The sequence below is a fragment of the Lissotriton helveticus genome, chromosome 6 (genome assembly GCF_964261635.1).
Source record: "Lissotriton helveticus chromosome 6, aLisHel1.1, whole genome shotgun sequence".
Lineage (NCBI taxonomy): Eukaryota > Metazoa > Chordata > Amphibia > Caudata > Salamandridae > Lissotriton > Lissotriton helveticus.
Window position 1 is genome coordinate 383217174 of NC_136067.1, and position 26810 is coordinate 383243983.

At 45.0% G+C, this 26810-nt stretch overlaps 1 protein-coding gene across 1 annotated transcript in view; it reads right to left on the reverse strand.

Moving 5' to 3' along the window:
- Positions 1 to 26810, reverse strand: part of CPSF3 (cleavage and polyadenylation specific factor 3) — a 244970-nt gene that overhangs the window by 40936 nt on the left and 177224 nt on the right. Inside the window, exon 15 of the mRNA XM_078647825.1 lies at positions 13214 to 13301. Coding sequence (XP_078503951.1) covers positions 13214 to 13301 — 88 coding nt within the window. The remainder of the gene's footprint in view (positions 1 to 13213; positions 13302 to 26810) is intronic.

The following is a 26810-nucleotide window of genomic DNA, read 5'->3' on the forward strand; positions in this document are numbered from 1 at the left end:
AAGAGATAGTCTTCTCCTCCCTTGGCATCTTCTGCCTCTTCGGTGTCGATGTTCTCTGGTTCAGCGACCGGAGCGTTCTTTAGTTCGAAGACAAGAGTTTTGGGGGTTCAAAAATCCTTTAGGGATTCGTCAAACTCTTTCTTCTTCTGAAGAATCGCTGGCATCTCCTCTTTGAGCCTTTTTCTATTCTTTTCGACCTAGAAAACCCCCTCGGCGTCGGGATTTTCTCTTCTTGCTTGCGCCTACGTCCGACTTAGACGGCGTGGCGCTCTTCTTCGCGAGTTCGGCTTGGACCCTTGGTTTCGGCATCTTCTGCGATCTTACCTCCTCTGTAACCTTCAGTTGGGTTCCATGGGGCTCTTTCAATCGCAGCTGACCTTCGATCGCCTTTTTGATTGGCGTCGGGGCTGCCTTGGGTTGCCCCTTATGTTCGTGGCCCTTCGGTTCTGACAGAGGTGTATGGTGTCTTACCTTATCAGTCTTCTTCGTTGGCTCGCTCGTCTTTTTCTGGGCGCAGGCCTTTTCAGAGTCCCCTTCTTGAATTTCGACGTCCAACCCCTCGTGCGTCGATTCTGCTGGCCTTCTGTGTTCGTCCTTGTCGCTGGAGAAACCCAGATCTCGGAGGGGCATCTTCTTTGTTGTCTGCGACATTGTGCCGTAGTGGGCCTGGTCTCTGCTTACGACGGGTTCTTAGAGTTTTCGGCAGGATCTCCGCACAGACCTCGCAGTTTTTGTCCTGGTGGTCTTCAGGTAGGCAAAGTTACAGACATTGTGCGGGTAGCGTTGAGCGTATTTATGGTGGCACTTGGGACAAAACTTGAAAGGGGTATTTTCCATGTCCCCTACCTCGCCATTTGTGGACCGCTGAGGTAATCTGTGGTATCTGCCCCGGAGCTTCGCCAGAACTGTGATCTTCTTTCCACCTATGTCAATGAGAGATGAGCTTTGCGGTGATTCTTCAGGTTTCTTGATGTTTTTGGGAAAAATCTGAAAAATTCTTCGGTGCTTCCCGACTTGCTTCCAGACCCAACGGCGAAAAAAAGAATCAGAAGATGGTTACCACGCACGCCGACCTCCAGGATACCGTATGACGTTACACAGGGGACGTACCTGGCACCAAATGGTGGTCAACAGCGACCCCAAAAAATAAAATAAATAAAAAACAGACAATTCCTGACCCAACCACTAGATGGCAGAATGCACAGCATGTAAATCCAGAAAAGGACCCACGCTGCAAAACACAACTCTACCACCTCCACCTTACTTTAATTGTTCTTTTTTTCCCATTCTCCTCCGCTTAGTATGCGATTTCATCCAGATGGAAAGTTCCTAAACCCCAACCATGTGGACAGACTTTCTCTCGGTTATGTCCTGAGATCTGGTGTGTCGTGTTCCTCAGGTGATTTCACCATCTTTTTGTGGTCTTTACTCTAGGTATGGGTTATATGTTATTTTATGTTTTCAGAAAGCCGATTCGGCCTTTTTTGCTTCTACGTTTTACTCTTCCTTATTTTCTAACCACTTCTTTCTTCCCAAATTCTTTTCTATCTGACTTGATTTGTTCTATTACATCTTTAATCACATATGCTATCTATATTAGAGTTGAAGTTGTAGGGTTATGACTTTACGAATAACCTCATCTGAAGCATCAATGTGTACTATCCCATCTGGCGATGCTGGAATCTGATGGGGCTCTTCTACAAGAAACACATCTTGTTCAAAGTGAGATTAACAAACGTGCTCGATCATGGCTAGGCTAAGTATTTTCCTTCCATGGCTCAAATCAGAAAAACTGTGGTGGTGTCCTTTGCAAAAAGTCTCTGGATGTCCCACTAGTCTCTACAGATTGTGATATGAAGGAACGTTGGCGCATTGTTAAACTGCTCAAACAAAATCCCTTTCATGATATTTAGTACATATATGCACATACACAAACAGCCAAGAATTCTTGGTCTCATATTTCCAATAAATGAATGTCCATCAAAAGATTACTTAATTCTAGGAGGGGATTGTAATCTAGTTGTAGAGCGATTTATGGATAGACAATCCAAAGTTCCTTTTATTCCTTTCATCATCCATAAACGATTCAGATCTCAAACTAAACAAAGCTGTCTGGTTCGGATTTTTCCCTTTTATTAGATGAAATTACAGAAACACTTTCAGCAATGAATTTGATTTCAAAAAGGGAACACCCCAGGCCCAGATGAATTTTCATAGAATGTAATCTCCAGTTCTCTAAATCACTTCTCCCCCAATTGTTTACATTATTTTCCTTCTTCATTAAAAAAAAAAAAAAAAAAAAAAAAAAAAAAAAAAAAAAATACATGCTGAAGGAACACTCCATGATACGCTCATTTGTTTAATCCTCAAGGAAGGTAAAGATCTTACGCTATGTAAAAATTATAGACCAATTTCTTTGGCCAACATGGATCACAAACTTTTTTGCAAAACAAGCTGGATTACGACTTAAAACTCTGGTACCAAAGCTGATAGGCCGTAAACAAACAGGTTTTATAAGAAAGTCGTAATTTATTGGATAATACCAGATTATTTTTCAATATTTTAAGTAAATCCTGTAAATATAAATATTCTTTGGCAGCTATTTTTCTTGATGCAGAAAATGATTTGAGAGACTGAGTAGGTCATTTATTTTTCACCTGCTCAGATAGTTTGGATTTGGTATCAATTGCCTAATTTAGATTCTTTATTATATCCTCGCCGACTGCTATGTTTGCAAATGGATTGATATTCTCTTCTTTCGCCCTGAATAGAGGCGTTAGACAGGTTTGTCATCTTTCCCCATTGTTGTTTATCCTGCTATTGGAACCTTTCTTACTTCAGACACTCCGAATACCGTGGGATTTCAATATGGGAATAAGCAGATCAGAATATTATCAGCATATGCTGCCAAGTTGGAGTTCATCTCTAATCGGACCTAATCGATCCCAGCATTTCTTAGGAGTGGATACATTTGCTGCAATCTCAGGATAAACGTTTAATCCAGATAATTTCTACCTCTTCAAAAAGTTTGTTACAAATACTTTTGAGTCCATCAACTTTGCATGAACCCCTCAGAAAATGAAATTCAAGTGCTATGGTTTTCAGATAATATCAAAGACACATTCAATTAATTTTAAAACCAATATTATCAAAAACGTCTTCAACATCTAGATGGAATCCTTTTTTTATGTTGGTGGGGCAGGTTAGATTAAATTAAAATGATGATTGTGCCTATTCTTTTTATTCGGTTTCATTTCCTGCTGCAGATTCCGAGCCATTATTTTAAAACAATTAACAATATTCTTTCTAAGTTTTTACGCCATGATAAACATCCTCAGATGTCTTTCTAAATTACAGCTCCCTAAATAATTTGGTGGGGTCCACCTTACTAATTTTCATGCAGATCACAGCGCTCTTTCCTTAAATCAACCCATGTATTTTAATTCTGATGACAATCTAGAGTCCTTTCTTTGATATAATCAGTTAAATAAGATTGATTACAGGGAGGACTTTTTTTGAGAAGGCCTGAAGACAGAAATGTCTTGAGTTAAACAGCGTGTTGATAAAAATACCTGCATAACATTTCATCAAGCTCAGTCTTGTTTTCATCTACCTAATTCCTTTGTTCACTAGTTTGCCTCGCTAAGAGAAGTTCTCACAGACAATACAGTCCCGCTCATCTTCCAAACAGTTAGATAGATCCCATAGTCAATTGGTATTGCCCATAGGTATGTCTTCCAATGCCTTCATTCTGTAGAAGACCATTATCGCGCCCATTGTTTCCACTTTAAGAGAAAAAACTCAAATAGAACTACAAGGGGAAAAGGATTTCAACATTGTTTGGTCAATTCAAACCTGGACGAAAATGTAACCTAAATTCGTAAATCCTCTGGGGTTGCAAACCTTGTGCAAACATTACTTTTTAGATATCATAGACTTAACATTACACAAAGTGAATCCCAACAATACGACTAATTGTTGGTCTTGTAAATCACCCTCGACAGACCTACATCACATGGTATTCTCTTGCTCTCGCACACATGAGTTCGGGCTCAAAGTATGGAAGCAAATACACTATTTTTCCCACAAATGTTATTTTCCTTTTCAAATGTATTTTGGGAAGTTTATTGGACAACTGGAAATATTCTACTTATAATGTTGACATTGACTTGTTACAGGCAGTTGCTTTTCAACAAATTACCAAGAATCAGAAGGTCATCTCGGTTATTTCTTTTCACGCATGGTATTATCATATTTGCTCCAAGCATCAAATAGACAGAGTTTATGTCCATCCGCTGACCTTAGCTATACGAAGAGACGTTATTTGGTCACGTCATAATTTACAAAGACACAGTTCCGCAATCCTCTGCTTTTGATCACCCATCAATTGAAGTTAAAGCCCCTCGAATATTCCAGTATATAGATCTTATCTATGTATTTATACTGAATTCTTATCTCTATGTTTACTCATATATAGCTCTAGCTGCGCGTAAAACCTCCTGTCTGGCGAAAAGCCGGGAGATTGGAAATTTTAAAAAGCGATGTTGTGTTTGTGCTTTTAAATATTGTTTTGTGCATTGTAACATTTGACCTGTTGCCACTGACCTCGTTGGCTTTAAATGTACTGGGAAGGACGCTCCTTTAACCGCGCTCCCATCTTTTCATGCTCGCTCTCCCTACAGCCGATTTAGGTGCGGTTTCGGGTAGAGCTAGCTTTGGCCGCCATCTTGGGGGTAGCCCGGGATCGACGCTCTAGCAGTTGGCCACTCCCACCCCTGGTTGCACTTAAAAGACCGTCCCCACCCCGCGCACAGATTGATTGCTGCGCGTAAAACCTCCTGTCTGGCGAAAAGCCGGGAGATTGGCAATTTTAAAAAAGCGATATTGTGTTTGTGCTTTTAAATACTGTTTTGTGCATTGTAACATTTGACCTGTTGCCACTGACCTCGTTGGCTTTAAATGTACTTGGAAGGACGCTCCTTTCACCGCGCTCCCATCTTTTTATGCTCGCTCTCCCTACAGCCGATTTAGGGGCTGTTTCGGGTAGAGCTAGCTTTGGCCGCCATCTTGGGGGTAGCCCGGGATCGACGCTCTAGCAGTTGGCCACTCCCACCCCTGCTTGCTCATGAGCGGAGCACCTTCCAGGCCGCGCAGCGGACACGCGCAGCGGGCGCGCCTAAGGCAAGCCCGTCTGCGGCCGGACGGGGCCGGGGGCCAGTACCCCTGGTAGTTGAGAGCAGTAGGGTGGATAGATTACAATATACCACAGATCAGCTACTTCGTCTCTGCCCGAAGACTGAACAAAGGTGCGTGCATAATCTGCAGCCTGATACTCGATTACTACGTTGTGGGTACTGTTCCTGGGACCCCCAAAACCCTAGAGATAGGGGGCAGGAAATAGATGAAGTAAGGATGATGCTGCTCAATTGCCGCTCAATGAGGAAACATAAATTAGAAATATACGAGCTTTTAGTAGACCATAGGCTGGATGTACTGTTTTTAACAGAGACTTGGTTGGATGAAGCGTCCTCGCCAGAAATGCTAGAAGCTATTCCATCTGGATACTGTCTACTAAATGTGGACAGGGGGCGTCAGAGAGGGGGAGGGCTCGCGCTGATTCATAAAAGGGAGATGACATGTACTCTTGAGCAAGCTAAGCTGGTAAATAGCGAGGCAGGATCTTTTACGATAACCATCTCCCCTAAAAATGTTAATGGATTTTTGATTTATCGCCTACCGGGTGGGACTTCACAGTTTTGTGATAATTTATCAGAATTGGCCACCCTGCCGGCGCTGTGCTACAAGAAGCTGCTCATTCTGGGGGATTTAAATCTGCATTTTGAGGATGCAGACTGCAGGGAGGCGCAAGCAGTTGTGGATACATTAGAATCCCTATCGTTGAAATTACAATCACTCTTACCTACTCACCAATTGGGTCATCTTCTGGACCCCATTTTTGCAAATTGGGAAGGAATGAAAGTCTCCCCCCCCCCCCCCCCCCGATTAGAATTCCATGGTCGGATCACTGTTTGATTCCGTTTGAGGTGATATGTCATTCCCGCGAACCGGAGGGAAGAAAGCCCCTACCACATAAGCGTAGGGACTGGAAAAAGTTCAGTCCAAAAGCATATAGGATTGCCCTGATGAGCAAGATGCCGCCCCAGAGTTACACCTTGCAGGAGGCATGGAGAGGGTATGAAGAATGGACAGCTGATGCCTTGGACACAGTTGCGCCATGGATAAATAAGCCCGCCGCCAGAAGGTTCAAATCGGCTCCATGGTTCAGCAAAGAGCTTATTGAGACCAAAGCTAAATGTAAAACTTTAGAACGTAGCTGGCGAAAAAATTACAACATCGAGTGTAAATTGCATTATAAGTCAGAATTGACAAAATACCATAAACTTGTCAGAGCAGCAAAGGGAGCATTCTTTAAAGCAAGAATAGAAATGGCAGACAATCCAACTAAAGAATTATTTGCCATATACAAAGAACTCACAGTCCCCACAAGATTAATGGCACAAGACACCTGTTCTAATGAACTGTGTGAGTCTATGGCAGAATACTTTGTTAACAAATTGGAAAACATCTATGCTTCTTTTACAGTAGGGACAGAGGCACTGCAAAAACAAGCCGAAAAGAGTCAGAGCTTAGGCACTTGCTCTCACCTATCGTGCTTCAAAACCCCTGAAAGATAGGCAATGCTGAGCATTGCAAATAGTATTCAGTCTGGATCTCCCAACGACACAGCTCCGCCGAAATGCCTTAAGGGTGTTCTGGATGGCATAATAGATCACATCAGTCACATGGCTACCCTGTCTTTTCTGGAGTGCCACGTACTCTATGTGTGGAAAAGAGCTCAGGTTATTCCGCTGAAAAAGAAGTCTAACCTGCATATCTCCCAGCTACAGAACCTACGCGACATCTCTCTCCTCCCATTTTGCATGAAAGTGGTGGAGAAAATAGCCAATGCACAACTTATGGAATATCTTGAGGAGGGGCACCTCCTACACCCCACTCAGTCGGGGTTTAGAGCTAACCATTCTACTGAATCGGCGATCCTCTTTTCCACGGAATGTCTGAGGCAAATAGCGGATGAGGGGCAGACAGCGGCGTTGGTATTATTAGACCAGAGTGCGGCATTTGACACTGTTTCGCACGCCACGCTGCTGTCTCGCCTCTCAGGAATTGGAGTGGAAGGATCGGCCTTAAAATGGTTAGGCTCCTTTCTTAAGAACAGAAGTTTCCAAGTTCATTGTCCCCCATTCAAATCCTCCCCTCGGCAGTTGAGGCATGGGGTCCCACAGGGCTCAAGTCTGAGCCCGACATTATTGAATATTTACATGGGACCCCTGGCTCACATTGTGGAATCTTTTGGAGTAGATATCGTGACATACGCTGACGATACCCAACTGATGGTCACACTTACTCAGGGACAGGATGATGCTGCAATCAACTTTTCCTCCTGCCTTTCGGCGGTGGCAAGGTGGATGAATGAGAATGGTCTTCGCCTAAATGGGGAAAAGACTGAGCTGCTGATAGTCGGAAAAATTCCATCTATCTGGTCAACAGCGTGGTGGCCATCTGAACTTGGACCGATACCTTCTCCTTCGGAGACGGTTAAGAACCTAGGGGTTTTGCTAGACTCAAGCTTATCTCTTAAACAACACGTTGGCAAGGTGTCAGGAAGATGCTATGGCATTCTTAAAACTTTACGTAAAGTGCTAGATCTCCTGCCTATTAGTACTAGGAAAACTTTAATCCATGCTTTAGTCACGCCCCATCTTGATTAAGGCAATTCCTTGCTCACAGTCCTAAGTAAGAATGGGCTCCATCAGCTGCAGTGTGTGCAAAATGCCGCTGCACGCTTGGTGCTGAATTTGCCCCGGAGAGCATCAGGGAAACAGGCCCTATCATTGCTGCACTGGCTCCCTATTAAGGAACGTATTAGGTTCAAAACGCTATGTATCGCACATCGCATTGTCCAAGGGAAAGGCCCAGCGTATCTGCAAAAGCTTCTGACTAGTTACTGCCCTAAACGCAATTTGAGATCACTTGGAACTATGCTTTGCAAGTTTCCTCGTATCCGTAAGGCGAGAATTGGGGGTCACTCATTCAGGTATTTAGCACGCAAATACTGGAATGAGCTCCCCATTGAACTCCGCATGGAACCTTCAGAAGTGAGATTCCGCCTGAAACTTAAAACCTACCTTTTCCCATGTATTTAATTATCTTTAGCTGGATTTTGTTATTTCTCTCAGCTTATGTCAACTGCTACTTGGGGGTTACCAGCATTCATAGCGCGGGGACACAGTGCTTTGTGTAACCAGGCGCTTTATAAATGGTTTTATTATTATTATTATTATAATATAGATATTAGTTGTATTTATTGATAGACTTTGTATTGAATATGTAGGCTGTTTTATATTAACTTCACCAGCTAACATATCCTTTCTAACGGTTATTCTTTTTCCTCTTATTTGTTCTTTTTACTCCTTAATTCCTACATGATATGTGTCATTGTTTACATTTAATGACATTGTAGATTGTTTTCTTTTTCTCTTTATTTAATAAACTTTTCTTTAACTGAAACATTCTCACACTTAAATCTAAAGGTCAGTAGTATGCTCGATTTTTACGAACCTGGATTTAGAAAAACACAGAATGGACACTGCGGAGATAATCATCAAGAACAACATGATACATTGAACACATGCTAATGCCACAAGCACAGCATGAATATTAATGTGGACAGTGGAAAAGAGCATCCACACTGCAACATAAGGTGCATACTGATACAGCATACAATTCTATAGGTCATACACTACGGGAAAGTGCCCGTTTGTTCATCCCCCCCCAAATTTTGAACTCATGCTGATGGTTTTTCAACTCTGTAGTGCACTGACACCTGCTGCCCAGGCCCCAGTGGATGTCCTCGGACCTCTCAAAGTTGTGTACCATTGGCAAATTTAACTTACCTTCAAGTCCCTAGTATATGGTACAGGTGGTGCCCAGGCTAGTACGTTAAATGTCACTAGTGAACTGTGGTACTTAAGTGTGCCACTGCTACATTGACATGGTAAAAACCAGATTGTATGCCTGTCATCCCATTCTAGTCTGGCGCCTGCCAACTTGACATGGAAAAATAAATCCTCTTGCCAAGTCCACACTTCCCTTTTTAATATTAAACAATTACCCCCTAAGGAAGGCCTGGGTAGCCAACAAGGTAGGGTGCTAAATATAAAATAAATTTAATAATAATTTGAGGTGGCTGGGGGCCTGCCAAGACGGCTGAGCGAATGTAGTCAGTTATGGCTCCACTGCATGCCACAAAGCCCTATTCTTGGCTGAACCAGTCAAGATTGTGTGAGGAAACCCCTCTGCTGTGGCCTGGGGTGTTTGCTGATCCCTGCGTCCAGCTGACATACACCGATCCGGTCAACAAAGCTGCGAGTAGGAGGAAAGTGGGTCTGGGCTCTAAGCTGCTACCCTTGGCGGGCCATAGGGTTTCCGCAAGGCACCATCAGGGCACTGGAAGGATTGAATCCCTGCGAAGACTGCAGAAGCACCAGTGAGTGTTGTAACGTGGAGCTGCCAGTACATCCACTCTCTGCCCCAAAGAACAAGAGTACGACACTGCCGACCTCCTCCAATAACCACCAACAGCTAATTCGTAGGGATGAAGCAGTGCTCCAGGGGAAGCGGCGCACAACTCCTGAACGGCCAACACAATCACTATTGCTGCTGCAACATACTTGGAGACAGGGGGGCCCGTGGGACCCGGGGTGCCTCCACCGTGTTGTGAGGCCGATTGAGACTGGTGCCTGAATCAAAGAAGGTGCTTACGGGACACCCGTCGCAGAGGCCCGCTGGAGGAAAATGCCTAATGTCTTAGATTGGCTGCCGTTATCACCTGGGGAGAATGCCCCTGCTTAGGGAGCTGTGAAGCGGACACAACTGTTAGGGTGGATTGAGAGCCCATTGCCAAGAAAGGCTTCTGTTGCTCGCCTTGCCAGACACTAAAATGGCAGACATGAGGGCCTCATCAACATATTACATAGGCTGAAAATTAACCCTGGCTTCATTGTGCACCTCCCATTACATCCAGAGCAGAAACCTATGGGATGCTGATGCGTGGCACACACTTCCCCCAGCAATTGGTGCTGTAAGTCTGGTGACAAGCGGGCAATCTCGGCAGGGTGTGCTCTGTGGCCTACACTAGAGCCATGCTCATGACCAAATAAGTCTAAGTTTCAATGCTGCCATGTAGGGGGCTCCAGCAGTTCCTGCGCAGCTATTTTATATCGTCCTGAAGAGCACCTTGGACGAGCGGCTAACACCCTAACAGCTGGGGTGGTGGGATGCATGACATTGGCAGCACCCTAGCTGAACTCTTGGCACACAGACGTGGTGCGAGTGGTACCACTTCACTGGGACTGCCCCCCCAAGAGATATCCTGGCCTCAACGAGCTCTGCCCATACACCGCAAGACTTAGCTTCTGACATGGCATGGAGGAGCACGACAATCGCCTCACAGCAAGAGACTGCGGTTGGTCTTAAGCACCCTAAAAGACAACAAAAAAGACAGGGTCTCCAGCTATTTGACACCAGCAGAAGCAAAGGCAAGCCCACAGGAATAGTCAAAGAATTACACAATGGCACTCACGAGGGACAATCTGCTGTCTTTCCTCCAGGTCCTTAAAAAGGATCTTCGAGAGGAATTGAAAGTGGACCTAACCTCTTTACTCGATACATTGAGGTCAGACCTCAATGTTAAAATGGCTTCACTGCAACTAGGTGTGAATATGGTTGGGACCAGGGTGTTGGACATGGAGACGAAGTCTACTAAATTGGACACTCGTACTGCCCAGCTGGTGGAAATTACACAGAACCTGCGTACCCTGCTCCAAGCATCGATCTTGAAACACAAAGTCTTTGAGAACAGGTCCAGTCACGACAACATACCAATCTGCAACTTGGTTGCGGGAATAGAGAGCATCGACCGGAAGGCGTTCATTGTTGGCCTATTGGCGGAGCTCCCGGGAAGATTGTGATAAAAATAAAGCTGGACAGAGTCCACCATGCCAGTCTAAAATCATTAGGTGACAGGAAGGGATCCTGAAATGTCCTCATTAAAACCTCGCTCCTTCAAAACCAAAGAAGCCATCCTCTGTGCGGCACCTGGGGTTGAGGAAATTGCATTTCAGGGTGCAACATGTGCCTTATTTCAGGAGCCCCTGCCATGCTTGCGAGATGGCTACAATTTAGTCAAGTGACAGACAAACGGAGGCAAGACAGTATCAGATATCAATTTGCCTTTGAGCTATAGGATAAGTCTCGCAATGTGACAGAACTATCAGAGGCCATGAAGCTCCTAGGTATTCTGATCCCAGAGCTGCAGACGGACAACAGTTCCCCGAACACCTCTCTAGAGAACACTAACTGATCCCTAACCCCTGGTTTTCTCAATGTCGCCCTGATATTGTAAGACACATTGACTCACAGTGCAGGGCTCAAGTCTAAAGGGGATATCTAGAACGGAGGTCTTCATAATGCACCGAAGACCGTAGCTCTTGTTGAACTGAATGGCTACTGGTGCACCCTTTGGCTAGAAGGTACCGGCGGTGGATGGCGACCAGGCAGAAAGGTGCAATGTATTGGCAGTACCAAATATCTCTCCGCTTACTGGCTCTTTATAGATCAAAATGTTGGTATGCTATTATTGTCACTTAATCACAGCTACTCCCCTAAACTCAAAAGCTACATGATGAGATGCGTAAGCTGCACCGGCCAACCACCTAGTAGTACGCAAAGACGCATAGACACTTTCTTGCATTGAGGACACGCTGTCTCGCTGCTCTTTTTGTTAAAGTTTAACAATCAGGAGGAGGGGGGGGGTCTGGGTGTTACACATGCATGTGTACTCCTGTCATCTGAGGGAGCAGGGAAGATGTACTAGACTTCAGACAGATGTGGAGTGGCAGGCGACCTAAACACCCATGAAACGCAGACCAAGACTAGGTTTTAGGCCATGGTTACTTTGACACTTACCTGCAATGCATAGGGCTTGAACTCCCCAAGCTTAGCACCACAAACTGGAAATACTTACTTGACCAACGCTATGATGTGGTGGCACTGCAAAAGACCCATCTTAAATGTGCCAAGGATCACAGGTTGAAACATAAAACATAATCTCAAATTTTCAAATCGTCCTCTACCTCCAGGCATAACAGAGTGGCGCTCCTGGACCACACCTCAGTGAAATTCGAGCCCATGAGTCACAAAGCGGATAAAGAAAGGACATGCCAAGCTTGATTTTAGTTGAAAAATGCTAAGGTTTGCATGACACTATCACTGTATCACTGAACGGGGAATGTTCTTTGACAAGGTCTGGTACCCATGTATCATTTGCCAATGTGAATGTGTTACACACAAATATGTTCACTAAAACCTGACCTACATAAGTTATAAGTTTGTTGCACAGAGCGAGAAATGTAAACTATCAAATTGTATATCAGAGGTATTTTGATCTAGGATTGTCATAAAGCTTCAGTCCAGACCATGCCAAATGTCTCTTGGAATAGGGGGTGCGGTTTTGTTGTAGTTATTAACATTTATGAAAACTTGAAAAAAATTGTGGTGCACATATGTTTTGTCATCTATGAAAGCAAGTTTATGAAAAGGAAGCCTGAATTGGCTAACACTATCGAAAATGAGTACTATCAATGTCAATAGTTTTACACACTGAAAAGCTGTTTGTAACCTTGAGTAACATACAGAAGAAATAGCACATGGGTAGCAACGAACCATACAGATTGCCCATGGCCACACTGAAGGGGCCTTTTGAGGGATGGAAATTTCTACACCTAGAGGACAAATAATCACTTTTAAAGGAGTGAGGGCACAGTTGATACCGAGAAATGAAACTAAAAACACAAGGGGTAAGTGGGGGGGAGGGGTGTTAATCGATGGGAGGAAAAACGTTATGCCTAACACTTGAAATTTAGCTTTCACCTAGACTTGAATTAACTGTTCATCTTGTTTAAAGTTAGGATGTAACTGACTTTCCTACTTGGATCGGAAGAATTTTTAACTTGATGAAAGAACAGTTCATAGTTTGTAGAACTTCTGACTCTTATTATAGCAGCACCTTTAAGACACGTAGAACTATACATCATTTTATGCATGAATTACAAAACAATTTAAACAGGGTTACCTTTATGTATTTTGGGATTTGATTGGACTTCCAAGATCACTGTTGATACTGCGTCTGCAAACATATCATTTGAAGGATTGGCGATCCACTGAATACACAAAAAAGATGTTAGCATGCACAGGTATGGATCCCACTTTTTTCTAATTCAAGCATTAATTAGGGCAATACATTTGCAATGAATATGCAGCTTACAAGAAATAGTCTCTTCAAGTAACAGTAGCTTTCCCAATTTCACCAGCCGCTTTCATTTCTTGACTAGTATTTCTTGTTCCTTTTTGCTAAGAGGCACCACAAGGCTTGGTCATGGGTCCCGTTTTCTTCTATACTACCATATTTCACATCTTTTCCTCTGTCCCTCATCATACCAGTCTTTCTACAGTTAAATTGTGCAAGACTGTGGGGAAAGGAAAATGGAGACGTGGCAGGAAGGAGAGAGTATCTGCAGTCTCTGCCCTATGAAGGCTTCACCAGGTGTAAAAATCACTTTTGTGGTACACACACTGCAGACAAAGTAGCACAAAACCGTTATTTTCTGCTTAATGTGAAAGTACAAAATCTAGGAGCTGAAGGATAAGGGCTGCAGAGGCACACGCATGAGTACTGATGGTGGGTGGATAAAGTAGTAGGTAGGCAATTTACAGAGGGGCACCAGTGATGACAAAGTAGTGGGGCAAAGAATTCCATGGTAATAGTGCCTTATATGTAAAAATCAAAAAATATTTATCAAGCAAGGGTTTCGTTACAAATAAACTCCGCACAAAAAGGGCACTACAGCGGGAAAGTCACAAGGGACTGGAGACTAGGAAACACGTTGAGCACCACAGTAGGGAGGGAGAGGAGTTAAAGGTAGGGTAGCTGGATTGTAATGTTTCAATTGAAGGTTGACGATGAGCAAACAAGTCAACGCCATCTCATCCTCATGCTTCAACACCCCGCGCATGCTCCGTAAGATCTTCCGGTGGATCCTCACCGAAAGCCAGAAAGACAGTCACCCAGGCCCTCGTCACCAGCCGACTGGACTACGGGAACGCCCTTTTCGCAGGAACCACAGCCAAACTTCAGAAACTACTCCAGCACATGCAGAACGCCTCCGCCCGACTCATCCTCGACATCCCTCGCCACAGTCACATATCTACCCACCTGAGAAACCTACACTGGCTCCCCGTCAGCAAGAGGATCACGTTCAGGCTCCTCACCCACGCACACAAAGCACTCCACGACATGGGCCCCGTATACCTCAACAACCGCCTCTCGTTCTAAACTCCTACCCGCCAGCTCCGCTCGGCCAGCCTCACCCCACGGATTCGCAGAACAACCAGCGGAGGAAGATCAATCTCCTACCTGGCCGCCAAGACATGGAACCCCCCCCCGCACACCTACGACTGACCCAGGACCATCTCACCTTCAGGAGACACCTCAAGACCTGGCTATTCGAGCAGTAGCTTCCCCCCCCCCTCCCTTCAGCGCCTGGAGACCCTCGCGGGTGAGTAGTGTGCTCTATAAATATATTGATTGATTGAGAGGTGGCAATATGTATTTGCATGCAGTGGAAGGTTGGACCGTTATTTCAGTTTCTCATTTCTGCATTTGGTTGATAGGTGAAATGTTTGCCCAGACAGTATTAGTATGGTTGAAAATCATAAAATGATAAAGTTGTACTATAAAAAAAGTGATGCATTATGCTGCATAATTTGCCGTTTCATTCTGCATAATTTGGTCAACCCCTTTGGTGATCTCCTGCCGCATAATTCCATTGACCCTCGTGATAGTACGGAGTTTTCACAAGTAGCATGCCTGCCCATAGTGTGAATGTGTGCTTAAGATCAAAAGGTAGATTCATAGTTTAGGGGAAATTACTTTTATACTGGCAAAGGCCCAGCATGTCCCCCCAACAATAACATTTAGCATAAGCAATAAAAAACATATGCTGTGGTTTTGGGTATATGGCAAGGTGAAGTATACGGTCTTTTTGTACAGTCTTTAGAGAACCTGCATATTCATTGAAAAGAGAAGTGTGTGTTTATTTACTTTTGCACACAAATCACGGACGCACAGACCCACTGACTAATTTAGAATAATACTTCTGCCTGCTACATAGGACAGTGTTTTTGAAGGAAGGCTTCAGCCAGTCAGCAGAGATTGCGTCTCGCAGGAGGACTGCTGCCCAGGCCCAAACTCTGGTTACGGAGGACAGCTCGGAGTCAGGATAAGAGAATGAGACGGCAGATACTGAGATAGCATCTAAGGGAGAAGAAACTGGAGCAGAATCTGGAAGAGATTTTTCCGTTGGCTGAGTTCCATCAGATGGTTTGTTTTTCAGTGATTCTGAGAGACATGATGACAGCACGTCCCTTCGCAAGCACACTGTACATCGAAGCAACCGTAAGAGGGTAAACCAACCCAGAGAGTGGGCATGTGCAGCGGCGAGCACAGACAGAGTGCTCTCTTGGCAGCCCCCCAATTTAGTTCAGCCCTAAATTCCGCCATTCACTGGCGACGCTAGATGTAAAGTTGATGCAGCCAATTTTTTGCCAACTGACTACGTCCATCTCTTTTTGGATGTTGACTTCCTTGAGGAAATCATGCAGCAAACAAATGTTGAGCTGAACAATTTCTGAGGGAGCATGGAGGCACTCTAGGGCTGGCCTCATTCTAGTGGACACCAGTGGATTCCCACTTCACTTGAGGAGTTAAAGATATTTTTGGGCCTTACTCTCAAAATGGGGTAAGTGCACAAACAGGGGACTATAATACCAGGTCATGGAGAAACTAACATGAGGAACATTGCTAAGGGAATATTTAACCGGAGGCCTCATCTGCACTCCCAGTTGCATCTCCCTGTCAAAGGTGTGCTGCTTTCTGAGTAATCTATTTACCCCTACGAGACTGTCTCAGGAACAGAGCGGCTGATTTTGCATTACTTGCTTTGTCTAGGAATACTCTTGTATATTAAGTGTGACCACCTTCTCCACACAATACCCCACCAGAACTGTTCGACTAACCGATCAGCCCGGTATACACTATAGACTCTGTCTTGAAGTAACCTTGAATGAATTGCTTACAGGATTGCCTTATATGAGGTCTTAAAATGCCACAGTTTCTAGGCAACTTTAGTCAGATGACCTTTGTTCTGATGAGATCTGAAGACTAACTATAGGTTGAAATGTTGAAATTCCCTCTCTAAGTTGCTTTCAAAACAGGTTATGATTCACCAGGAGATACCATATATGAACAGACAGTATCTACGCTTATGTTTGATATCAAATCCTCATGCAACCTTGGGAACTGTTCAGTGTCTTGTTCAATGTTGAGGTGGTTATACACTTGTTCACTGTCTGTTCACTGAAACGTTTGCACTAAATTAGATACATAATGAAATGTGTATTTTCGTTATGCTAAAAATACGAAAACACTCATCATACAAGATATCGTGTCCTGGACCCTATTTTATGTTTTCTTTAGCTTCAAATAGCTAGCGATGGAAGGCGTTAATATAGATTCACTTGGCAATTATATGGCATAAGTCAGTACTTTGAAGAGGCCAGACGAGAACAGATATGAAAACCTTAGGCTAGGTGTGCTTTCACAGGGGTATTTCATAGGTAGTAGGCAGATAGTCAAGGTAGTACAGATACACACACCATCACTTCATCTTCACCTACGCATTCAAACCCATTGGTGCTGCACTCACCCAGATACTTAACTACTCTCTCACTCAACTAAGCAGAGGACACACACACACACACACACACACACACACACACTGAATCACTATCCACTGCTCTTTTCAAACTCCTGCAACAGACATTCGAAGCGTTACACAGCACTTGTCCAGCATACCTCAATACCATCTTCGATTTCAGAAACCTTCCAGACATCTTTCCTCAGCATAGGCAGCACCAGAACAAGGAGAATAGACGTACCTAATAGATACCAAAAGGACGAAAATACCTCCCTCTACACATATGCAAAGTCTCTAAAATGAGTGCATTCCGCACGAAGATGAACAATTGGCTCTTGAAATAGGTTGCTCCATGGATGAGCCCCGACTGCTCTTCTGTCAACAACAGGATACCCTCTTGGGTGATAGTGCGTTTTACAAAAAACTCTGCACCCAACGCTATACATATGGGTAAAATCTTTGTCCTGCTTCCATGTTCGTCCTCCGTCAAAGGTTAGTAGACGTTCAGTTTATTGTATGACAAGTGCATTACAGTCACAGCACGGCACACAACAGTGGATGTGACATATGCTACATTCTCATGGACTACCTTGTGTGTCAAAAAGGACTGTGCTGTAACTTTAAAAAAAAAACGTAGATCACACAAGGTCTGGAGTCATAAGTGCTGTTTATTATCCGTCATCCACTCTCAGAATAACTGAATAGTTAACATTCTAACATGGGCTCATGGGCGTACTAACTGGTGGGGGGAAGGAGGGGTGAGAGGAAGATACCAAGTGGGGAAGGAAGGGAAGATTACAACACATTTCCTTACCCATGAAAATGTAGCAAGTTAACAGAATAAGGAATATGCTACTTACCAGTATGCATCTGTTCTTGGCATGTAGGGCTGCTGACATTCACATCTTGTGCATAGATCGCCGCCTAGTGTTGGGTCCGGATGATTGCACATTGTTGTCCTGGAAGAGTCTTCGAAGTATCACGAGATAGGTGGCTCCTCCCCCGGACTACAGTGCGCATGGGCATCCTCTCCATCCTCAGATTGTTTTTTGCCATTGTGGCAGGGATGGAGTATGATACAGTAAGTGATGTCCATGCTAGAGATTAAGTCTGAGTGCTACAGCTGCGACAGGCACCGGGGAGGAGGGAGGGCGATGTGAATGTCAGCAGCCCTACATGCCAAGAACAGATGCATACTGGTAAATAGCATATTCCGTTCGAGGCATGTGGGCTGCTGAATTCACATCTTGTGCATAGAATGTATAGCAGTCTCCTCCTAGCGGCGGTTGCCCGTGCCAGCTGCAGCAGTCTGAAAAAGAGTTTTGAGTACAGCTTGCCCTACAGCTTGCTGTTTAGAGTGTACATCTACGCAGTAGTGTTTGGTAAATGTATGTGTGGTAGTCCATGTGGCTGCCTTACATATGTCTTCTAGAGGAATGTTTCCTAGGAAAGCCATGGATGCCCCTAACTTGCGTGTTGAATGCGCTCTTGGGGGAACTGTTAATGTGAGTTTAGCTTTTTGATAACAGATTTGTATGCACTTAACAATCCATCTGGCTATACCTGATTTGGAAATGGGGTTGCCTTTGTGCTGTGGTGAAAAGGCAACAAATAGTTGTTTAGTCTTCCTGAAAAGTTTTGTTCTGTCTATATAGTACAGGAGAGCTCTTTTAACGTCTAAGGTATGTAGAGCTCTTTCTGCCACGGAATCTGGATTAGGGAAAAATACTGGCAGTTCTATAGCTTAATTGATGTGAAACTGGGACACCACCTTTGGCATAAACTTAGGGTTAGTTCGCAGCACTACCCTATTTGCGTGAATTTGCATGAATGGCTCCTGAATAGTTAGGGCTTGCAGCTCACTAACTCTTCTGAGTGATGTAATGGCCACTAGAAAAGCCACTTTCCACGTTAGGAATTGTATCTCATAGGAGTGTAGAGGTTCAAAAGGTGGTCCCATTAGCCTGGTCAGAACCATGTTGAGGTTCCAGACAGGTGAAGGTGGGTGTCTTGGAGGAATGATTCGTTTGAGCCCCTCTAGGAAAGCTTTAATAGCAGGTACTCTGAAGAGTGAAAGGTGCTGCCTGTTTTGAAGATCACCACCCCCCTTTTCTGAATCATTTTGTCCACCATAAGCGTGGAAGGGTATACTCAGATGTGAGTCCCTTGCTCATTGCACCATCAGGATTCAAGCAAGCCGGGCCGACGACGCCTGAAATGGCAGAAACCGGTCCCCGGAAGCTTGTTTCCTTCCCAGTATAAGAATTGGCTTGGTAGTTTGGTTTGCCCTGTTCCCATCATGCACTGGGACAGGAACAGACTAATATGCATATAGCCAAGTTCTGAGCTGGGATGGTGCAGTGAGCTAAAAAACGGTGATGGATCAAGCCCTGATCTTTGGACTGGGTAAGAGTGGTCTGCTTAATTCAGGCACTCTGTTCATCACCACCCCCCTTTTCTGAACCACCCCCCTTTTCTGGACCCCCCTTTTCTGAATTGTTTTGAAGATAAGCCTCCCCCGCAGCTAAATGTATACGTATGGAACTGTAAGCCAGACTGCATCTGTGTAAATGTAAGAGGTAACATAATGTTTTGAGTAGATGCATCTAGCGGATTTATGTCATTGTTACAATAGATGACAAATCGTTTCCACTTCACCGCATAGCATGCTCTGGTTGTAGGTCTCCTTGCCTCCTTGATAATATTCATACAGTCGGGAGGCAAGTTTAGGTAACCAAACTCTATAACCTCAGGAGCCAGATCGCAAGGTTCAACTGTTGCAGATCTGGGTGCTGAATGTCGCCATGGCTCTGCGTCAAAAGTCTGGGTGTTAATCGCAGCCTTTGATGAGGAACCACGGAAAGTTCTAGGAACGTGGTGTACCATGGTTGCCGCGCCCATGTTGGAGCAACTAGGATCAGTGTCATTGAGTGTTGTCGTAGTTTGCGTGCCACTAGCGGTATGAGCGGGGCTGGGGGAAAAGCGTACGCAAACTTGCCTGACCAGTTCATCCATATCGCATTGCCCTGAGACTGCGGATGTGGAAACCTGGCGGCGAAGCTTTGGCATTTTGCGTTTTCCCTTGTGGCGAACAGGTCTATTTCTGGGTGACCCCACCTCTGGAAGTACGGTTGCAGCACTGAGGGATGTATCTCCCACTCGTGCATCTGGTGGCTGTGTCTGCTGAGCAGGTACGCCATCTGGTTGTCCCTGCCTGGGAGGTGTTCCGCCATGAGGAAGAGGTTTCTCTGAATGGCCCACTTCCACATGCTTTGCGCTAGATGGGACAACTGTGGAGAGTGTCCCCCCCCTGCTTCTTTATGTAGTACATGGCAGTCATGTTGTCCGTCCGGATTAACACGACTTTGTTGCACAAGTGTACCTTGAAAGCTTTCAGTGCCATAAAGATTGCCATCAGTTCCAGCAGGTTGATGTGTATTCTCTTTTGCTGTGTTGTCCATAGTCCCTGCACTGTGTAATGGAGGACATGAGCTCCCCATTCTAGGAGAGATGCGTCCATCGTCAGCACTATTTGTAGTACAGGTTCTTGGAACGGTCATCCCTTGCAAAGGTTTTGTGGGTTCCACCAATGCAGAGAGCTGTATGCACGACTGGTCACCATCACTAGGTCTTTCAATTGTCCCTGAGCCTGGTTCCACTGACGTGCTAAGCACTCCTGAAGCGGACGCATGTGTAGTCTTGCGTGAGGGACTACGAAGATGCAGGAGGCCATCATGCCTATCAACTGCATAAACACCCTTGCTGTGAGCGAGTGTTGGGGTCTGAATTTCTGAATGAGTAACAGAATGTTGTTAATTCTTGCTGAGTTTGGCTGCGCCTTTGCCGCCAGAGTGTCTATTGTGGCTCCCAGGTATTGCTGTACGTGGGCGGGCTGAAGATGAGACTTTGGGTAGTTTAATGAGAATCCGAGGCTGTGTAGGAGGTGAATAGTGCTGGACATGTGACTAGCACATTGCTGGGCTGACTTTGCTTGGATGAGCCAGTCGTCCAGATAGGGGTAGACGGGAATATGGTTTCTCCGTAGGTGTGCAGCCACTGTCGCTAGGCACTTGGTAAACACCCTGGGGGCTGTAGTCCCCCCGAAAGGCAGTACCTTGAACTGGTAGTGCTGATTTTGGATGGTAAACCTGAGATACTTCCTGTGTGCTGGATGTATTGGTATGTGGAAATACGCATCCTTTATGTCTAGTGTTGCGAGGAAGTCTCCCTGACTGAGTAATGGTAGAACTTGCTGTAAAGTGAGCATGTGAAAGTGTTCTGACAAGATGTATTGGTTTAGGGGCCTGAGGTCTAGTACTGGCCTGAGAGACCCGTCCTTTTTGGGGATTAAGAAGTACAGAGAGTATACCCCTGTACCCTGTTCCTGTATAGGGACGAGTTCTATGTTCCCCTTTTGCAGCATGCTGATAACTTCCTGCTGCAATAAGTCTATGTGCTCTGTGGACATAGGACGGTGTCTTGGGGGTATGTTGGGTGGAGTGGATGTTAGTTCTAGACAATAGCCGTACTGAATAAGTTGTCTCACCCACCTGTCTGTGGTAATGCTTTCCCAGACTGGCAGGAACTGTTGTAATCTGCCCCCGACCGGTGTTATATGGTCCGGGGGCAGCGACAAGGCGTCACTGTTAAGTATTGGCGGAGGATCTGGTGTTGTTATTCCCTCGTCCTCTGCCTTTACTGCTGTTGCCACGGTATCCACCTCTGCTTGTTTTATTATAGGTGGTTTGCGTGTTCCCTTTATTGTATTGAGTCTGCTGGGACGCCTGGCCTCTTGTAGCTCCTCTGTTACTGGAGCGACGAAAGGAACCTCCTCTGAATTGTTGGGACTGCAAGGCCCCCATAGATTTGGCTGTCTGTGTCTTTTTTAATCTTTTCTAAGATTGTGTCCACATCAGGGCCAAATAAAAAAAAAATCAGGGTTTACAGGCTGATTTAATAATGTGGTTTGAATCTCTGGTTTGAACCCTGAGATGCGCAACCAAGCATGCCTTCTGAGCATGAAACTTGTGTGGATGGCTCTGGCTGCAGTGTCTGCTACGTCCAGCGCACATTTAATGGATGCGTTGGATATTAGTTTCCCTTCTTGTAGGCGTGTTTCTGCCCCTTCCTTGTAGGCATCAGGCAAATGTTGTAGCAGTTGCTCTAATGTGTCATAATGTGCCCTACCGTATCTGGCTAATAGGGCCTGTGTGTTGGAAATTCTCCAGATGTTAGCTGCTTGAGCAGCCACCCTTTTCCCCAGAGGCTTCTAATACTTTAGACTCTTTGTCTGGAGGAGGAGCATCACCAGTAGTTTGCGAGTTGGCACGTTTACGAGCATTGGATACCACCAAAGAGTCCAAGGGTGTATTTTCTTTTAATTCTGGGGTTAACAACCCTTGCTCTTGTGGTTTCCTTGAAAATGTCTCCTGCGTGTTTAAGGACACCCTTTAACATTGGCAATGTTTTAACTGATTTCTCTGAAGTGGAGAAAGTGTCAAACAAGAAGTCCTCTTCAATTGGGTCAGCATGCATGTCCACATCGTGATTTTGACGCTGCTGTATCTTCTGTCGGCAAAGTTTTGACAGGATAAGAAGAAGTATCAGGAATAGTTTGTGACTCCCCCTGGTCATTAGGGTCTGTCCAGGCTTGAGCCTGGTCATCCTGATCATTGTCCGCAGGGCAAGAATATTGTTCATCATAGTCATACCCCATATCCTCATTAGAGCGTGTGGGTGAGTATGCAGAAGTGTCCTGGCCATGGTACCCTACAGCCTCGAAAAGGACAGGCGATGTAGAAGAATCCCTTTTCTTTTTGAGTGGAATTTTATATGATTCCAGAGGATTTTCTGACCTGATCTTTCTTTGATGAACAGTAAGTCTACCGGTTTCGGAGTCGATAAGTAGCTTCGACTGATTGTCATAGGAGGGTTCCTGGTATAGAACTTCCTCTTCCAGAGGAGGACTCCTTTTTCCAAGTGACACCGTCTTGGGTGTTTCGACCCCTGTTTTCGGATCGATCGCCTTAGGGCGTGCAGTTGGGGGCAGCCCGAATTTTATCGATGGTATAGCGTCTTTAGACAGATTCTATCGGTCCCAAACTCTACACCTACCTACTGTATACATGAGGAAGTCGGTCTACCCTATATTATTGATGGATTGAAATTGGCTCCTTTACTTTTCTGGGCTAACACCTGGTTAAATACAGAACTGTCTCTAAATCATAGCATTCTTAAAGATGTGACCGCAAGGGAGGGGGCAATGAAAATACCATGGCTGAAATACATAAAGTCATCATTCACTGCCCTCGGGAGATCTGACCTATACACCTCACCTTCAAATATCTGGAAGGCAGATATTGCATGGATTAAGCAGGAATTGCATGGGAGGGTTCGTTTAGAGAGAGAAGAGATTGAAGTCAATAAACCATCAGTACGAGCACATTTGATCCTAGCCTCTTCTCCCTCTATGGAACCATATTTGCAATTTGTTACCAAACCCTTGCATAGATTTCTATTAATCAGATTTAGAATGAACTTGATTCACTACTCGTTAGGTCATTTTCCTGTGTGGGAAAAACCAGAGTATGCATCACCTTGTGAGTGTGATCAGTTCTCTAATCAGGACGCTCTTCATTTTATGCTTTTCTGTGGGCTATATAATATGGAGAGGAGAAAATACTTAATACCTCTTTTGAAAACTATGGGCTTTATACAAGTGAGACCGGCCTTGCTTTTCCTTCAAAGGTTACCCAATGCACATGTCACTTTTTGTGTTGCAAGTTTCCTTACTGCCGCTTATAGAGGAAGAAACAAAAGAATCCCTAGAACAGCATTGTTTTAAATTAAAGGTGTACTAATATATCAATTTTATCTTTTTTAAATATCTTATGGCATTTAAATAACTGACTATTTTAAGGTTGATTGTGTAAATAAATGTATTGTGGGTATTTTTAAAATGTTTAAAATTTATGTATTATCTTTGCCTTTTATGATTTTAACAAAAATCGAATAAAGCGTATTTTGACTGACTGACTGACAGACTGACCTTTTTCGGTGCCGGCGTCGATATAGGACCGACCGACTTTGCCCTGTCGTCGTGCCTTTGGCCTTGCGTCGACTTCGGTGCTAGTGGCGTCGGAGATGCGCTCTTTTGCCTCGATTCGACTTGCTCCTTCGAGGCGCCTTTGTGTTTCGGCTCGAGGGCTTTGACGAGCGGTGGTCTGTCGACTCGGTGCTTCGGATCGAGAATCTTCCGAGCCTGTAGTCCCTTGTTTGTGTCGCTGTCCGTCGACGTCGACCTAGTCGGATCGACGTGCTTGGCTTTAGCGATTGACTTTAGCGCACCAATCTTCGGCTCGACACCCTTTATGTTCGACCCCGCAGGGTCCTCAACACCTTTTTTCTTCGTCGGCTCCGAAGTGGTCGAACTCTTCGATCCGAAGACGGTTTTCAGCAGTTTCGGTTTTGAATCGGTGGCTTTCGGTTTCGCTTTCAGTAGTGCGACCGATGGCTTGTGTGATATATTCTTAGCCTGGCCGAAACGCGGGGCTATAGAATGTTTGTTATGATCTTGGCTAAGGCCTTTTGGCGATACCTCGACCTGAGCCTTTGGAAGTTTTTCAGTGTCTTTTTGGGGCCCAGTACCCACTGCTGGGCTTGGTTCATCGCTCGAGTCGTCATCGACGGCTCCAATGGGGGACGCGTTGTCCCTTACCTAGTCGACGTTTTCCTCATCGACGTGTTCGTCGTCTTCATAGTAGTTGGAGTCGTGCTCCGAACCTGGATCCGACGGCTGTTCTGGATTCTCAGTCTCGACGACCTCATCGTCGTCTTCATCGAAGATATTCACTGGGTCGGGCGCAGGCTTCGTCATGGTTTGTCTTGCTGCACATCTGAGCCTAAGCGTCTTCTTTGACCGGAACAAAGCACAAGCTAGACAGTTGTCCTTGTTGTGGTCTGGTGATAAGCACTTGTTGCACACCGGGTGTACATCGATGTGCGGGTATTTAGTGTTACAAAGGGGGCATCGTTTGAATGGGCTCCGTTCCATCGACGATCGGGCCTCCGGTGTCGAAAAGGCCACGCGGCTCTCTTCGACGCCCTGTTTCGAAATGAACTGGAACAGGAACTCGGCACCGATCGAGAGAACAATACCGACGACCCCGAAGGCCTTTTGGCCTTGTAGAAATGTTTCCGAACTTGAGTAAAGAAAAAGTACATCCGAACCCAATGGCGGAAAAAAACAATCTGAGGATGGAGAGGATGTCCATGCGCACTGTAGTCCGGGGGAGGAGCCACCTATCTCGTGATACTTCGAAGACTCTTCCAGGACAACAATGTGCAATCATCCGGACCCAACACTAGGCGGCGATCTATGCACAGCACAGCCCACATGCCTCGAACATAAAGTACAAATACAACAGACTAAATAAAGTACAAATACAATTAGTCTATCCCCAACTCCAAGTTTGTCCATTCTCTAGCTGCACCACATTTTTCCCAGTGCTCCTTACATTCTGAGGGGGGAAAAATGTACTCTGCCCAACCTGTACATGAGTGGGTTTCTTTACCACGACTGAGTAGTTGACATTGAGGTTAAGATCTTTCACCCCATATTTCAGATTGTACCAATTTTTGAAATTGGCTTGATGCCTCTGAACTTTGTCGACTTCCCTTACTGTTGTTCGCCACAGCTTTTCCCCCATCTAGCCAGAGGGGATTCAATTTGGTGCCAGGTTCTCTTCCTCTTAGAGCCACAATAGGGGCGATTCCGCTGACTAGGTTAGGTGTTGTGTGATAGGCCCATTAGCAATCTCTAAGGGAATCATCCATGTTAAAGCCATTGGTGATCGCCAGTTGGATATGTTCTTTGATCATGCGGTTTGTCCTTTCCGCTAAGTCATTAGCTTTGGGGCAGTAGAGTGCAGTTTTTTCGTGCTTGATGTTTAAGTCCTTAGGAAATGTCTTCATTTCTTCAGAGGTAAACTGCACCCCCTTGACGGTTACTAGGACCACAGGTATCCCTTGAAATGACAAAACAGATTTTAGGAACGTGATGCGATTGTTGGTAGTAGTGGACGATGTGAATCTGACATTTACCCAGTGAGAGGTGTAATCTACTAGGGCAAACAAATCTTTTTTGGGGCCCTAATGCCTCCATAGGACCAATTATGTACATAGCGAGTTTTGTCCATGGTACTGCTGGTACTTCTATAGGAGACAAGGGAACTTTGCACAAGATTTTAGATTTATCGCCTCTAGCGCAACTGATACACTCCTTGACTTTCGCTTCAACCATCGAGTCTAGTTTCGGGAACCAAAAGCTACTCCGGACTTTAGTTTTGGTAATACTTCTACCTAAGTGTCCCTCATGTCCCAGGTCTATTATTTTTCTCTGAAGGCGGTAGGTGGGGCTTCCTTCTTGTTGCGGTAGACTGTCATCTATGATGGTTAGTTCTTGTTTTACCTCCCAAAACTCTTCATATCATCTGGCAACTCGCTGCATTTCTCTGGCCAACCGTTGATAATTAGGTTTTTTTAGGGAATTTATTTTAGGGTCTTTCTTCATCCCTTCTTTCCATTCCTCTTTAGTGCTAGAAGGGAGTTGGATGGTTAGGATAGGGGCATCCAACGGATCCTCTTGGTGGTCATTCGTGAGAGATGACCTAGATAAGTAATCTGCCACCACATTTTTGTTGTCCCGGCAGGTATTCGATCCTAAAGCAAAAATTCTCTAAACCCAGAACCCATTTTGCTATTCTGGGTGAATCGTAATGTGTTTGTTTAGCCGAAAAAATGTACGTTAAGGGTTTGTGGTCCGTTCGGACCGTGAATTTGGTCCCCCAAAGAAATAATTAAAAATGTTTAATGGCCCAGTAGCATGCTAGAGCTTCTCTCTCGATTACGGAATAA